Source organism: Cricetulus griseus, chromosome 7, assembly GCF_003668045.3.
Source record: "Cricetulus griseus strain 17A/GY chromosome 7, alternate assembly CriGri-PICRH-1.0, whole genome shotgun sequence".
Lineage (NCBI taxonomy): Eukaryota > Metazoa > Chordata > Mammalia > Rodentia > Cricetidae > Cricetulus > Cricetulus griseus.
The window spans coordinates 50,631,739-50,648,495 of record NC_048600.1 but is presented as its reverse complement, the minus strand read 5'-3'; the positions used below and the strand labels follow the sequence as shown (position 1 = coordinate 50,648,495).

Genomic DNA, 16,757 nt, shown 5'->3' with positions numbered 1-16,757 from the left:
TGCATGAAACGAAGACCAGTCAAGCTGCTAACCCAGACCCACAGCCACAGATAGGAACGGGGTCCTGCCTATCACACGAGGAATAAACCACAGCACCCAAAGGAGCAGCCAGACAGAGGCAGAGCCCAGTCCTTTTCCTCCTCTCTTTCTACTTTCTCCTCTCCACCCACCACTATATAGGGTGGTGACCACGTCACCAAACTCATTATAATGCATCTCAAATAATCTGCAGATTCTTCTGTCTTGAGGTAACAAAAAATTTCACCAAGTAAAGAACTATACTGGCTTGAATTCATGCAATCAAATATGCTTTTTGGGGTCCCGAGACCCAAAGCCTCAGGTTTGTGGGTACATCTCTTAGTCAAATGGCAGGAATTTTCTTAAAGTCTGTTTCCCATAAGTACATACTCTGACTTTCACCATAACATGGATAGGAAGACCTTACTGTCCAGTTGTGTAGGCTGTGTACAGTACAGAGGAGCACACCATCTAAGGGGTACCAAGCTCACTGTGGATGTGGCAGGAGAGTGTATTAGGTACAATGGTGTTCACAGAGGACAGTGACTTGAATGAGCAAACATCTTGTGTTGTCTCAGTGAAATCAGTCTAGATGTATGCCTGAGCAGAGTAAAGTGGCTTCAGAAAGAGACACCATTTCTTAGTCTGTGGAACATCCATGCTGGCCTGCAGCAGACCCTCCGAGGCCTTCAGAGCAGGGTTCCTCAGAGCCCACATGCAGGAAAGCAGAGTGGAATCAGGGTCTCTGCAGCCTTCCTTGCCTTCCCAGTTCATTCCCTCTTACCGTCGCAGGTGAAGTCCTGGATGGCCACATCTTGGATGGGAATCTCCTTGAGGAAAAAGGGCTTTTGGCATCTGGGGTTCCCACTGACAATGCGGCGCTTCCTCAGCCACCGGCCAAGCCAGGCCAGGTGGCAGTTGCAGTTGAAAGGGTTAGACAGGAGGTTTCTGAGGGAGAGAGATCCTCTGAGTAGTCATCGTCCACCCTGACCCTAGCCGAAAACCTACTCCTGTAGCCCAGGGCTAGCTCTCCCTGGGCAGTGATAGGGTTTTGGTATCCTTTCCCCGGGGGATGCAGAATTTTTCTCTAAATAAGGGGGATGTCTAGCTACCATCAGCCACAGCCCATGCTAATGGGTGTGTTGTGACCTACAGCCTTGGCCTTCTCCATCCGTCAAGCTCCACTTGGGCAAAGCTGGGAAGTCCTCCGTGCACAATTTCTTCTAGTTGGGAAAGGTGTCCATGTCCTCCTTCTCACGGGAAATGCCTGCAGCTTGTGGGGCTGGAGTGTCAGTGTCCCTGGCTTGGGGCAGTTGAGCCTGTTCCTTTTGCTGACTTGTACCCCTTACTTTCTTCCCGTGGTGTCTGTACCAAGGTTAGTTCTGTAACTCTCAGCAGCTGCCCACTGACTGAGTTCTGTGAGGCTGGCATCTCTGCTGGGCTATGTATATCCAAAAGCCAGACTGTGTACCACAGGTCATTTGTTATGGTCTATGCAGTGATATGATAGTCTGATGGGAGAGTGGACAAGGGTGGTAGCAGTCATTACTCTGAGTGCTTGTCAGAGGCCTAGGACCATGCTAAGTAATTTATACCTCTATCATGCCACTGAGGCAGAGGGTGGAGTAGGGGAGATGCAGGCCATGTGGCCAAAGGAGGGAGAGGATGAAAGGGGGCTTCCTGGGCTTTGGAATCCAGGAGTTGCCATCGCATAGTCCTCAGGCAGGGTGTGAAGTATGAGATCAGGAGGGCTCAGGCGGCAGGCCAGAGGGGCTCACTAACTAGGAGAAATTAGAGGCTGGCCCCAGGCTACTCTGCAACTCTACTTCTATTCCAAGTGGGAAGGTGACAATGGGTGCAAGAACAGCTGTGGCTGCTACTTTGTTTTGTCAATTCTGAGTAAAGAAGATGGGACGGGTAACTGCTCCCTAAGGACAGCTGAGGCACAAGGCAGCATGGTCAGTGACTATAAGGTGAACAAATATTGAGAACTGCCTGTCCTTAGGTCTGGCTATGCAGTTCACACTGTCAGCAGGGCCAGTCCTCACTGCAGTCATGGGAGGTGGACGGTGTTGGGGAAGAATGGACGCATTGAGATAAAGAAACAGTCCCAAGCTGCCACAGCCAATGAGAGGAGGTTAAGGTTTGAACCTGGGAAGCATGGCCCTACAGTCACAATCACTATCCTATGCTGGCCCCTTCCTAATTCAGGGGACTCCCTGGGCAGCATGCTCACTTACTGGTCTAGAAAGCTGGGCTCCAACTCTGGCTTTGACAAACACCAATGTAGCCAGGATCATCTTTTAAAACCCACTGTTGGTCACACCCATGATTTTGGTGTGCTTTGAAAACTAAAGCATCCCCCTGTGGCCATGCAGCTCAACCCTGGCCGCCTCTGCAGTCTTGTCTTACACAGTATCCTTGCATACTCAGTGGAATGTTCTTGCTGGGCTTTGCTTATCTACTTTGCTCCTATCAACCATAGAGCCTTTGCATGGCTGTGCCTGCTAAAGGAAATGTATTTCCGACTTTCTTCAACCAACTCATCTTCCCTACTGCTTCTCCACAAAGTTTTCTCGTCATGGAGACAATTCACTGTGGTGCCAGCCCCAAAGAGGAGGAGCTGGGTCTACAATCCTTAGTACTTAGACGGTATATGGCACACAGGGAGGGCCTGACACATATCTATTAAATAGACAGATGGGCAGGTAACCTTGGTCACAGTCAGTGGGGAGCTGGGATGTCAGGGAATTCTGCAGGGAGGGGCCCAGAGGAAGTAGGCAGCATGCCTGGGAGAACTCACATAGTAGACAGGGAGACGAGTGTAGTGAAGGCTCCAGGGGTGATGGTGGTGATCCGATTGTCATAGAGGGACAGCAGTCTCACAGAGCTTAGACCAGTGAAGGTGTCATTGTTCACACAGCTGATCAGGTTGCTCCTCAACATCCTGGAAGAGGGTGGGAGAGGGTCATGGGTAGTATTCTTACCTCTCAAAAGGTAAACAGCCATCACCTGGCTCAGCCAGTCGGTGTTCAGGTTTGTCTAGTGATGAGCAGGGCCTGGACCCTCACTGGGACAAACACAGATGTATATGAGTATGTACTTCTCACACTGTGGTGGTTTGAATGAGAATGGCCCCCATAGGCTCCTATGTTTGAATGCCTGGTCCTCAGTTGGTAGAACTGTTTGGGAAGGATCAGGAAGGCGGCCATGTTGGAGGAGGTATGTCACTGGGGGTAGGCTTTGAGGTTTCAGAGGCCCATGTCATTCCAGTTGACTCTCTCTGCCTCTCTCTTTCTGCCTCACACTTGTGGATCAGATCTAAGTTCTCAGTTACTGCTCTATGGGCATGGACTCAATCTCTGAAACTATAGGCAAGCCCCATGATTTCTTTTATAAGCTGCCTTGGTCATGGTGTCTCTTCACAGCAACAGACAAGTAACTAAGCCACACTGTAAACACAAACCATGGCTGTCCATGTGCACCTGTACAGATGGTATGGTTGTCAGTATACACATGTGTACTTCCAGGAGGAAGAAGACCCACATATGGGTTCAGTGTATGTGTATATGCTTGAACGTGGATGCTTGCTTACAGATGTGTTGAGAGGCACAGCATGTGTTTGGGTACATGAGTGTATGTATCCTTCTGTATGTACATTTCTGGTACAAATATGCACATGAGTGCATTAGACTGGCTCTGAGTGGGATGTGCTTAGGTGTGTGGGCATGCCAGTGGGCTTAGCATGTCAGCTTCTTTGCATTAAAGATGGAGAAGTCTGATGCTGTTGGGAGGAAGGGACCCACAGGCCAGGATGGTGCCTGACTCAGCTCCCTGTCCACAGCCTTCACAGTCCAGCCCTCATTTCCCTGCCTCCTGCCTCCTGCCTCCCCGCTCAGGACCTGAGCCCATATCTGGGTACTCACAGTGTCTTGAGGCCACTGAGGCCCCGGAACATACGCCCATGCATGGTCTCCAGCTGGTTCCCTGTCAGCATCAGCTCCTGCACGCCTGCTGCTCCATCAAAGGCACCCTCTCGCACCTCCTTGATCCTATTGTTGCTCAGGTTTCTAGAAGGAGGGGGTAGAAGCAGGAGGATCAGGTGGATGGAGGGAGCTCAGCCTCTAGCTCCCTGACATTGGGTCCTTAGCATCTGTGCTCTTGTTTCTGCTCTTCACCAGGGGCTCCCACTGAACAGTGGTCCTCGAAGGAGGGGTGGAGAAAAAATAAAGTAGCCCCCAGTGGGGGTGAACGCATTTGAGGGACTTGTAGGTCTCTCAGAAGGAGCCCCTTACATGCGGACACTTCTTACTTGGTACCTGTAGGGAGACACCCTAGCCCCGCCCAATAGTCCTGGGACAGGTACCAGGTGGACCCGGGACTTGCCCATAAGGGCGTGGTGAAGGAAAGCCGGGGTGACGTAAGGGAGCTTCTTAAGGGGCTGCATGTGGGGACCGGGGCCCCTTTTGTTCTGGCCGCACTTGCTGGGTTCTATAACCTAGCTCTGGCCTGTGTTTTGCCCTGGTGTCTTCTTGAATAAAGAGACTTTAATAGTATTAGGTGGTGCCCAACGAACCCACGGCCCGGCCTCGGGGCACCCAGGAGAGGCTGAAGCACCCTGCCGAAACACCACAGGGCCCCCACATGACTATCATCGTCCCATTTCAACAGGAAGTAACCTAGAAGATGCTACGCCCCCGTTCCCCATTATTGTGTATTAGGGTAGTGTAAGTCTAGTTAAGAATAACCTTCTTATTGTTTAGAGTTGGGATTGGAAGAAGGTGTTCAAGTTAGACACTTTTTCCACATGACTTTAAGACCTAGCTAGAACAGACATAGGATGTACCATAGCAGATTATTGTATCTTCTTGTATTTCACCCTTATGATTGTTAGTTTTGGATATTTTACACTATTAAGTTTTAATTCTCTTTTAGACTAAAAGGGGAATTGTAGGGAGACACCCTAGCCCCGCCCAATAGTCCTGGGACAGGTACCAGGTGGACCCGGGACTTGCCCATAAGGGCGTGGTGAAGGAAAGCCGGGGTGACATAAGGGAGCTTCTTAAGGGGCTGCACGTGGGGACCGGGGCCCTTTTTGTTCTGGCCCCGCTTGCTGGGTTCTATAACCTAGCTCTGGCCTGTGTTTTACCTTGGTGTCTTCTTGAATAAAGAGACTTTAATCGTATTAGGTACCTGTTGCATACTTCTTATTTAGGAGAGGCCAACTACCCTAACCTCATGAGACTCTCAAGTAACAACCGACAGACAGAAAACTACTGTCCAATTTTATGGATGAGGAGACTGTGTTCCAGGAAAATTGGGTAACTTTCCCAGATTCACACACCTGGGCTATGAAGCTAGGCATTGTGGGACACAAGAAACATTTCATTGGCTGACCCCTCCTTTTTATACATGATTATTTCTCTGGAGATGTGAGGACTCACTCACTTGTATTACTGAGCTGCAGAATTCAAGTTGGGAGGTTTTGGTGTGTGTGTGTGTGTGTGTGTGTGTGTGTGTGTGCACGCGCACGCGCACATGTGAATAAACGTGTGTGTGTGTGTGTGCCTTGGCCAAAGATCTCCATCAGGTATCTTTCTCAGTTGTTCTTTGTCTTATTTTCTGACACATGGTTTCTCACTGAATCTGGAACTTGCTTGACTCAGGTAGACTGACTGGCCAGTGAGCCCCAGGGATCCTCCTGTCTCTGTGTCCCCAGTTCTAGGATTACAGGCAGCTGCCCTTGGATATACATGGGTGCTGAGGATCCAACTCATCCGACAGATCTTCATGCGTGGGCAGTGAAGACTCCACCAACTTCCTCATCTCCCCAGTCCCAGGATCTGGGTTTTCCCACAGTATCCCTGTTTATACCCATCCTAAATGCTGCCATTCCTGAGTCTTCCCCAGCTCTGAGAGCAGGCCCTTTTCTCTGATACCTAGTGCCCACAGCATGGGAGACCATACTAGGGCAGTGACAACAGGCAGATCCTGCACAGCCATGGAAAATTCTTTCAGGAACCAGAAGTAGGGATTTCCTGGACCATCTTGTGGTCCAGGCTGAAAGCATGCATGGTTTTCTGGGTGGAGCAAAGCTTGGTGATGTTCATACTGTGGACAGGAAACTCAAAGGATGTTGCCAACTCACTGAGCATGTGAGGCTGTGTGAACTGCTGGGCATGCAGACACTGGCCACATGCCCAAACCTCTTGGTGGGAGTGGAAACTGCTTCATGCCAGGAACTTGGGTGGATATGGGGACATACAAACCCTTTCACAGAGGACAAGGATGAACCTCCCAGAGAAACAAGGGACCAACCTGAAGGACATAATGAAATAATGGTACTCAAGGGTTCAATGTAAGACACTTTCCCATTGGTGGCCTGGGCATCCAGGGAACAGCAGTGTCTACTCCTGTAGACAGCTATGGAGGGGACAAACTCTAGCTGGTCCATCTTTCAAATCATCATCTCTTTCTTCTTTCTCTGCTTCCTACCCCTGTCCTCTCCTGTTAACACCCCCAAAGTCCCTCCCCTAAGGCCTGTTAGCTGGGGCATTCCTGAACTGGGATTCATTTCTGTGATAACCTGGTTCTCAGCCTGTTTCCTCATCAATTCCAGGGACAAGCCAGGAATGGAGGGAATGTATGGAGGATTCAGCACAGGACTCTTAAAGGAGATGTAGGAATTGAGGTCAAGGCTTTCCTAACAGGTTAGGCTCCAGGGGAGGGGCTGCTTGGGGATTAGCACTCAGGGCTGGACAAGGAAGATGAGTTAGAACAGTGGAGGTGGGAGGACCCCCATTCTCTGTCATCTGTTTCTTCACCAGAGCAAAATTAATATCCCATTTCTGTAAGGTTTCTCAATTGCATTTCCTTAGTCTGGGAGAATACAAAACAGAAGCGTGTTCATGTATGGCGGGGGGTGGGGGCAGTTGTAGTACTTTCCAGAAGGGCTGGCTGCTGCTCCCTCTACCCATCAAAGACAGGCTTACCACTGAAGTCTGTAGTGGGGCTTTGTATCTTGGAGTGAGTATTCTACAAAATGAGTGTATCTGGATTTTCTAAGAGCTCTGATGTAGTCCCAACACAGTGTCTCCCTGAGACTCTTCTGCTCCCAGGAAGTCAGCTAGTGGGCTCTCTCCCTTCATCTCCATAGACCTATGTAGAGAAAAGTGCTTCTTTGTGGCTCTGAAAATGGCCCAGCCATAGAATGGCACGCTGGGTTCAGGGGTGATTCAGAGGGCCCATGTTTACTGCTTCTTCAGGGGTGGTTCACAGGGTCCATGTGTACTGCTGCTGCAAACTGCTGTGTACCCGACTCCATTCCCCCCCAAAACACAGAGGCACACAGGGGATTCATACAGCTCCCAGCCTGAGCCCAAGTAGAGTCGGCCAGGCTCTCCTAGGCTGTTATTCCCTGGGGTTACAGGGTCAGCCAGCTACTCCTATGTGGGACAGAGCTACAGTTCTGTTTAAAGCCCAGTCCTAGGAGGAATGCATCAGAGAGCCCAGTGGACCTTTCTGGAAACTGAGGGCAATGGGCCATGCTGAGCATACATTCTGGCACACTGCCAGGATGAAGCAGTTTTTGTCTGTTGACCATGAGCCTGTCCCTTCCTGAAGGACTACTACAAGCTCAGGTATTCACCGGCTCCAGGCAGGTGACTTAATGGTGATGAGAAGCAGGCCCCTTGGAAACAAAGGTGACCAGGATCTCATTTTCATTTAAGGGAGCAGCTGCTGTTCTGCTTGACTCTACTGGGCCAACTTGAGATTGTGGGGCCAGCTCTGCCAGGGCATTTGATATCCCCAAAGGTACCAGGAAGCAAGATTTTATGGTTTCTCTGAGAACCCCCAGGTTTTAAAAGTGGGAAACTAATTTTTCTTAAAAACACAGCAAGTAGCAACAAATTCAACCATGTGACCATGACTTTGGCTAGAGGCTGGCTGGTTTTTAGGCTACGGGTGGGTGAGTCTCCTTAGCATCATAACTGGGCTGAAGTTCACTGCAAGGAGAGCTCTGAACATGGAGTCTCTCTTTCTCTTTTCCTCCCCTCCATCTCCCACTCCACCCTCCTGTCTTTCTATCCCCTCCCAAATCTTTCTGTGCTAAGGCTGATACTCAGGGTCTCAAGCATGCTAGGCAGGTGCCCTCCCACTGAGCGGCTCACAGCTGTGATGCCCTTTGAAAAGCTGTGTGCAGCTGCTATAGTATAAGGGTTAGAGGTGCAGAAAGCACAAGGTCCAATTACCTTTGCTCCAATCAAAAATGGTAGATTTAGAACCAGGCAGCCTTAGGGGCCTGGCCCAAATGTGAGGCAGCTTGGCAAGTCCACAACACTGGCTTCAGTCACTATACTATCATATATCCTGACTCACAACCACTGCTGTTGAGGAGTAGGGTAGTGACTGGTCCAGGCACAAGAACCATTCATTTGACAGTGGCTGCAGCTGGTTGTCTGGGGCTGGATTTACCCTGTGGGGTCTTGGTTGGTACTTACGAAAGTGTGGATACACAGACACACACACACACACACACACACACACATACAGACATAGACAGACGACAGACAGACAGACAGACAGACAGACACACACACACACACACACACACACACACACACACACACACACACACACACACACACACACACACGCACGGGGCATACACAGTCACCGCCTTCCATGGGGTGACCTTCCCCAGGTCACCTGCATTGCTGCCACTGGCTCCTGGCTCTGCTTCCTGCTTGAGTTTTAAATTTGGAGAAATTACTTAACATTCAACATCTTGGCTTACATATGTGTGGAAAAAGCAATCCCCAAAGCCTTTGGTTTTGTCTGGGGAGGGCAACATTAAATAAACACTAGAACTTTCTGGCACAGACAAACAGTTAAGTGTTGACTTCTAGCTATTGTTGGTTCTATTACCATTGTGGTCATCAGAGCTTTCCCAGCCATGTCGCACTTTTGCCCTACTTCCTAGGCTCCTCAAACTAACTGTGCAGAGCCCCTGTTTATATATGTAAATGGATACTTTAGGCTAGTTGACCCACTGGCACTGGATTCTGGCATCTTCTCAGCTAACACCTTGATGTGGCCAACATTTCATTCTTGTTTCTTCCTATTTGCCTGTTTGGGATTGTGTAGTACTGGGGATTGAACCTGGGATCATGTGTGTCCGAGGCAACACTCCTCCTCTGAGCAGCACCTTGTCACCTGTTTACTTCTGATCCTAGTCATTATTCTTAGGCAAAGTGAATTTACTATGCAAATGATGCCCCCACCCCCTCCCACCCCAAAGGGTCTCGTAGGATCACATAGTGGATGAGAGCAGAGCTGAACTCAGGTGGATGAGGGCCAGCCTGCAGGTTCCTCCCACACCTGAATGTTTAGCTGGCCTGAGCAGTGAGGGGTATTTGGCAGCCCCGACGTTCACTCCTGCATGGCAAATATAGAGATTATCTGAGTGGCATCTGCTCTTTTAGTTGAGATCTGGCATTGCATCCGGCCACACTCAGGTCTGTTGCATGAGGCTGAGGATGGGGACACCAGCTGCCTCCTGTAACATCTCCTATAACATGTTCATATTCTTGCTTCCCTTAGCCTACAGTGGTATTTCTCTGTGCTCACATCCCTATCACAAGTGGGAACACAATTTGTGTGACTTTCACCTAAATGGCGTGTATGCAGACTGTGTGTTCTTTGCAGAAGCAGACTCCTGGGATCCCCTTTGCTGGGCAAATCGGTACTCGTGCAACCTGACTCATTTCAACACCTTCCTCACCTCTCTATTCACCTCCACATCTGTCTGGAGGTTGAAACCAAAGAGCACCTTCCTCTGGTTAGAAATGAAAAGGACACATCTAAGTGGTTCCTAATTATGCTGGGTCTCAGAAGCTCATGGGTGCTGGGCCACAGTGACAGCCTTAGATGTGCCCTGGTCTCCGCTGTCCCCTCAGAGACCTAGCTCATCTCCTGCTCCTGACACAGATTTATTTGCATGGGCCTGTGGCTAAAGGCAGTGGCTGTAGTCAGCAGGGACCCATGAGTGGTACCACTGAGAGAGCAGCTGCATAGGGCCTAGAAGGCATCTGTTCCCTTGGCTACGGGGAACTGATGGATAGAAGTATGATAAACAGCAAATGAAGACTTACAGACAATCCTCATGATTCACGATTGTTACATTCTACATCACCAGGAACACTGAATGAGTGCACACACTGAATCTCTGCTCCCAGGGAAACTATATGAGGCTCCTGTGAGCCCCTGGTCATGGCATTTCCATCAACCGATCAATAACAAGCTTGTTCTGTGAGTGCTTCTGCTCAGACACTGTATTTACTATACTATTGATCCATCAACATGGCACTCATGGCCAGCAGTGTTGGGCTCATGCCTGAACAAATACACGAAGCTCCTCCACAGCACGTGTGCCCTCAGTGAGGCACAGTGCAGCCCTCTCAGGCTATGGGTATCTAGACAGTGTGCCAGCACTGTTCTTGGGCCAAAGTTGGCACCAAAAAGCACAAAACTGCAAAGCATATACCACCGGATAAACAGCAAAGTGGATACTTGCTTACAGTGTGAGAGCAGAACCCAGAAGGCATCACTGTGTTCAGCCTCAGCTGGGAATGCGTGTCTCAGTTAAAGGACACATGTTGGAATGAGTAGGTCTTCTACCGCCATATGTATGTCAATGATACAAACAGCTTAGAAGATTGTGATTTTAGGGTTGCGTTGATTTTGGTACAGAGATGAGTTAGTAAATATAGAAATGAGTCTGACCACTTTACCTTGTTGAAGAAACACTGCTGTGAGGCTGGGAGATATCGGATGCAGGGTGGGATAGAAAGGGCAGTTAAAGACAAGTGTGCCCTGGGAGTCAGATGGTGAAAGCCCACACTCTCTATTCTGACACCTCTACTGAGACACTCAGAAGGGGTGAGGAGAGAAGCAACGCTGGCCTCACACTGGTATGACTGAGATGGACCCAAGTCTGAGAGCAAGTTTTGACATGTATTCAATGTGTGGTCTTAGAGTGGTCACTGAATTTCTCTGAGCTATGGCTCCCTCACCTGCCCAGCATAGAACAAGAAGCCAGCACAAGATGGGTAAAGGAAGACTAAAGAAATTGATATCCAGGAGGCAGGCATGCAGCCCTGGCCAAAGACAAGGGCTATCACAAGGGGCAACATCCTTCTTTCTGTCTTTATGAGCTGGTCCCAACTCCTAGGAAGGGAGAGAGAGGGTCGAGACAAGTAGCCATGCACTACGGAAGCCAGTGCAGCATGTGGGTCCTTCGCCTAAGCCCAAACTCTGCTCAGACCAGGGAACTCTGGGACCAAACCGACTGGGAGCAGCTGGGGATTCCTTTCTGATGTGCCCCTCCCATGTGCCGGTACCACAGGGTCCCACACACCCCTATTCCATTGCTGTTACAGATCCAAGTCCCCACTTCAACCTTCTGAGGTAGACGCTGAATGTGGGCTGAGGGTAGGGACAAGTAGAGGGGGCAAGGGAAGGGAGACAAGGAGGTGTGGAACATACAATCCACCTGATACCTGACAACTCAACATACAGCCAAGGTTCATGTTTGTCTGTGCTGTGTTCCTGGTCCAGTCCAGGACGCAGCAGGGGACAGGAGGAAGCTCAGGAGTGGGAGTGAAGGGTAAGGGGTCAGGAAGCTGAGGTGACTGCTGCTGTGTCCTCCAACGTGACTTACATTTTTCGAAGGTTGGGCAACTTCTTGAAGATCCCAGTGGCCTCCAGGACAGAGATGTCATTGTCATTCAGTCGCCTACATGGGAAGCCAGAAAAAGCAGAGCTTAGCTGGGGGGAGGGGGGGTGAGTCCTGTCTTTTCGACTCGCCTGCCATTCTTCCTCACACGGCTTTGGTTGAGCTCTGTCTGAACTTCACATTCAGTAAAGTTCAAGGGGATCATGAAAAACTTCAGTATGAAGTGAGGGGCTCTGCAGGAAACAGTTGATGGGAACGGGCAGAAAGACACTGAGTCTGACCCCTCCCACGCCTGCTTTATGGGGTGGTGGCTTCTTGCACACTCTGCATAGACACATATTGTTCTTTCAACACCCAATCAAATACCTAATACCTCAGTCATTTTATGGGGGGGGTACCAATGGTAACCTGCACCCCCAGGGAAATTTCCTCAGGGTCTCCTGAGCCCAAGTTGTTCATCTCTTCCTGACCACTTCTGTCTTCCAAGGGGGCTCAGGGTCCCTGCACCCAGCATCTCCATGCTCAGAGCCTTGCTGTGCCTTCCAATGACTAGAGAAGTCGAAGAAAGCAACAATAGTCACAAGTCTGCCACTGTCTATCCAGCGCTCACTCTGTGCCAAGAGTCAGAAAGAACAGTATGCCTGTGTCTCCTAGACCTTCTGAAGTGGAGAGGGAGACATTATCCCCCCAACCTCCCCTCACTCCCCCGTTGCAGCTGGGAAACTGGGCTTCAGATCTGAGAAGCAGCTTGGCCAGTCTCAGGGAGGCTGGAGGGAACAGAGGTGAGGTCAATGTCAGGTCTCTTTAGCCACACAGGCCATCTTTTATCCTCTACGACCTTGAGAGACTGTTTGGAAGCTCTATCAGGGAAGGTCATCCTCTCTAGCCAAGCATGCCACATCTGGGGGTACACACATGGAGCAGTGAAGGAGGGTGGGGATACCCACCTAGCTGGCCAGATTGGCAGAATCAACCCTGGTGATCATTGGGGCGTCAGATGTTGCAGCCAGATTGCCCTCATAGCCATGCCCATTTTTTGGATAAACCAATGTCCCGTTCTAAGACAGCTATTTGACAACTCAGAAACATTTAACCATCTTTGTTGTATTTTTGCCTAGTAATACTTTTTATTTAACATGTTTTTTTTTTTCTGGCAACAGTATAAGTTCCCAAGGGCCAGGAGGTACCATTTGCTTTGTTCACTGTAGAAAGGTAAGCCAAGAGCAGTGCTTGCTTTATGGTGAGTGTTCAGAAAGCATTCATAGAACCAATGAGTGGTCTTCACTTGCAAGCAACCTGCCCAGGCATGACTGGGTGTCTTTCTCAGCCAAGTACACAGGAGACCCCACTCGGGTTAACTCAAAGTGATTAGGTATATGTAAAGAGACGTAGGGAGGGGTGGGACTTACAGGTCAGTGGTGTATTCAGGGAGGTGGCTGGGGATGCGGGCCAGCTTCTGGTTGGAGCAGTCCACAATGGTACCCTCACAGCGGCACTTCTCGGGGCACACGAGGTCCATGAAACACTCACTGCCAAACCGGTTTCGATAATCCTCGGAGCCTATGTGGGGCCAAAGAGGGGTTTGTCATCATCATTTGGGTTTCCTAGCACAAGGTCTAAAGTTGTGGGGAGTGGGGATGGTGAATGAGGTGATGAGTTTGGAGGTATGTGTGTGTGAATGCAGGCTTGGGAGAAACTGCTTATGTGGTGGGGTATCAAGCAGCAGACATTACTGACAACTATTTGGCCATCTTGCTGGCACTCTCCACACCCCTCATTTATGTTGTTTCCCACATGGTCTTTTGCCATTCATCACTTTCTGTCTTCCAAGAAGCCAGGCTTCAGATCTGTGGGCTCTTAGTCATTTATGGGTCATGGACCTTTTGAGAAGCTGATTAATGTTACAGATGCTCTGTCAGAGAAATACCCCAAGGCGCCTACACAGAATCCAGCCTACAGGTGTAGGAGATTCCTGTTTCCACAATGCTTACCATCTACAAACTGGAGACTAAGACTGGACTTTTGTGGGGGCTACTGGAGGGCAGGGCTAAGGTCTGAGGAGGGGTCTTCCCGGCCTTGCAGGCAATGACTGAAGAAGGCCAGACACTCATTTGGTACTCACACCAGCATCTTGCCTGACTGATTTTGATGAGGATGGAGTACTAGTGTATCCAGAGCCCATAGCTCTGATGCTTTGAGAATTTGGCTTATAGCTGCCTGAGATTTCTTTGTTTTATTGTGTTAAGAGAAGCCAGCTATTTAAAATATACTGGCAATGAATCCAATTCTTAAACACAGTGAAAACAAAAGGCATCCAGGGTCACCCCTGACTTCCACATAGACAGGAGGACATTCTCTTTAACGTCAGTTAAAGGCCAGTTGCCATGAGCTAGAAGTTGGACCTAAGATTTATTTTTTTTCAAAATTTCATTTCTTTCAAGGTCATTTGGTGATGGCAACAGGCCTGACAGACTGATGTCTCTGAGACATGCCCTTGGGGGCAGTCAGATAGACCTCTGTGAGCACATGAATTATTCGAGTGGCAATGGGGAGGGGCATGAGCTCTCCTGAAGTGAGGGTGTTGTGCTGGGGCTTATTCAGGCTCTCACACCCACATTTCATTAGCGCATTGCTAGGTATAAAAATGTGAGCTCAGTTCATGTTCATCTAAGGCACGAGTGGAATGCCACGAGCCTGAGGACTCTGTGTATATTTCTTAAGTGACTGAGTATATGAACACCATGTGTTTGGTGAACGGCTTGAAGCATTAGCATGGCAACATGGAGTTCGAGAGGTCCCTATGTTGTAGTGGTGCATTTGGTCAGGCTTTGCGACTTCCCAGCTCCTATTTCCCAGGAGTTTGTGTGAGTTATAGCAGAGGCAGCGTCTCCAGGAAAAGGCAAGCACAGTATGGACCCATGCGATTCTACTCCATGCTTCCTAGATCTTGACAGAATATCTGGCTGTTAGAGGCTATAGAAACTTCACAGGAGCTGACAGTTAACCGCACTTGAACCAGCAGCCAGCTGCATTTCAATTGGGTGGTTCCTCTTAACCCTTGAGATTAGAACTTAACTTTGTAGATGAAGACCCTAAGGTCTATGGGGCTCTCAGTGCATGGTGAATGGACTAGGGCTAGTTTTCAGAGACCCACGTGACTAGGTAGGTCTTAGAGTGCCTTGTGATTGAACCTTTATCCTCACATCTCTCACAACAGCCATACAGTCTGATGTGGTGGAGGCAGATGGAAAGGGTTTCTCCTCCAGTGAGCTCTGACAAGGGGGCAACAATCGCCGGTCTCCCTCCCCTGCTCTTGTGTTCTCTGCTCCCATTTATCTCCCTGTGGTCATTGCTGATTGAGAACAAAATCGGTGGGCCTCTCTTCTCAAGTGACACTATTTAGCTGAAACATAGAGTCAGAAGTCTTGATGTATCCCTTTCGTTCCTCTCTACCACCTTCCCTTCTACTTTCTTCATCTCCCTTTGCACCCCGAGCCTTGTATAAACAGAACCTATGCTCATACTTCACATCTTTAAGCAGCTTCCTGCTCCAATGTTTTATGTAAAATTTTCCTGGCCTGCGCGAATCAACCCATTGAATAAGCCCCCAGCCCGCACCATTTCTCTTTAGATGTACCAGAGTGCGAGACTATTTTTGCAACTCTTGCCAGATGAAAACCTATTCTGGTTTTGTCCGTGGAACTACATGGTGATGTTGTAGGGGGGGCATTTTGCATGTGCACGGTTATGTTTCCGTCGGAACATGTCTGTAATGGGATACTTGGGAAACAGAGGAACCCTGACTACTGATCAAAGGCAGAAAGACAGGAGGGAGCCCAGTTTGCACTTTACTGTGAGCCGGCAGCCGTGCACTGGCTGGGGACGGCCGCCTATTAAATGCATTTTCGTTTTAATCAAGGTGAGAGCAGTCTGTAGTTAGCAGGAATCGCTCTCAGTAGTATCGTTAGGTTATAACTGGCAGACCTCTGCAGTGGAGCTGCTGACCCATTTTAATGAAATGATTTTGCAATTAGATTCGATGGACTAATGTGTTCTCTCCAGCATTTTTCCCCCTGCTGTTTTTGTTATTGCCCTGGTTTGTAATAACGAGGGGGTCGGAAAGTGATATTTTATATGAGTGGGAACCAGAAATGTTAATAACAGCCTATGTACATAACCGAAAAAGTTCATTTCCCAGTCAGAGCCAGCACGAAATGCCACCTCCGTCACTTCATATTTCATTACGGAAGCTACCCAGGGTTCCTCGGAACCATTTGTTATGCCTAATGCTCATAACTACCCAAAAGTATTTTTAACTTTTCCAGAGCTTTAAAAGTCAATTTCAATCTCAATGCATATTTGTCACTGCCAGAAATACTTCGGAGGAGAGAACCAACTGAAATAGGTTGCAGCTCCTCCTCTTTGGGGTGAGCTCAGATGGGAGGGATCTTGCAGGATTTGAAGACAGCTCATAAAGTTCAGCCCCAGCTGGAGCGGGCCTCGGAGGAGCTGATACCACCTAGCTTTTGCCCGCCACTGCCCTGGTAGGCCTCTGCCCCACTTGCAGACATCTCAGAACAACAACACATGGTACACAATCACAGACAAACTTTAATAGACACAGGTTGGGTGAAAGGTGAAAACAGACAGCAATTATTTTTTATTTATTTTTTATATACCCTTGTTCTACATCTGTGTCTGGGAGGGAGTGTGAGGTGTCTAAAGTACCTCATTATCTGGTCAGCCGGGGGGAAGCCAGCATATGTGTCCAGAATTCTCCTCCTCTATCCCAGCATGCCCAAGATGGGTGGGAAGAGAGGAAGAACCTCAGAAAGAGGAACTGGGGTGGGGGTGCTCAAAGGCCTGTCAGGGTTCATCAGCTTGAAAAGAAAGTGATATGGACAAGCAAAGGGACAAGTAATGAGTGGTGAATGGAATCGAGGACATTGCACATATATAGACATCCATTCCTAGGCCAGGCAGGGAGAACCAGACACCTGTG

The 16,757-nt window shown here is 49.2% G+C and overlaps 1 protein-coding gene across 1 annotated transcript in view; it reads right to left on the bottom strand.

Annotated features, from left to right (window-relative positions):
• Positions 1 to 16,757, bottom strand: part of Slit3 (slit guidance ligand 3) — a 575,059-nt gene that overhangs the window by 69,520 nt on the left and 488,782 nt on the right. Inside the window, exons 15-19 of the mRNA XM_027425222.2 lie at positions 13,165 to 13,315; positions 11,741 to 11,815; positions 3,945 to 4,088; positions 2,822 to 2,965; positions 803 to 966 (exon numbers count right to left, since the gene is read on the bottom strand). Coding sequence (XP_027281023.1) covers positions 803 to 966; positions 2,822 to 2,965; positions 3,945 to 4,088; positions 11,741 to 11,815; positions 13,165 to 13,315 — 678 coding nt within the window. The remainder of the gene's footprint in view (positions 1 to 802; positions 967 to 2,821; positions 2,966 to 3,944; positions 4,089 to 11,740; positions 11,816 to 13,164; positions 13,316 to 16,757) is intronic.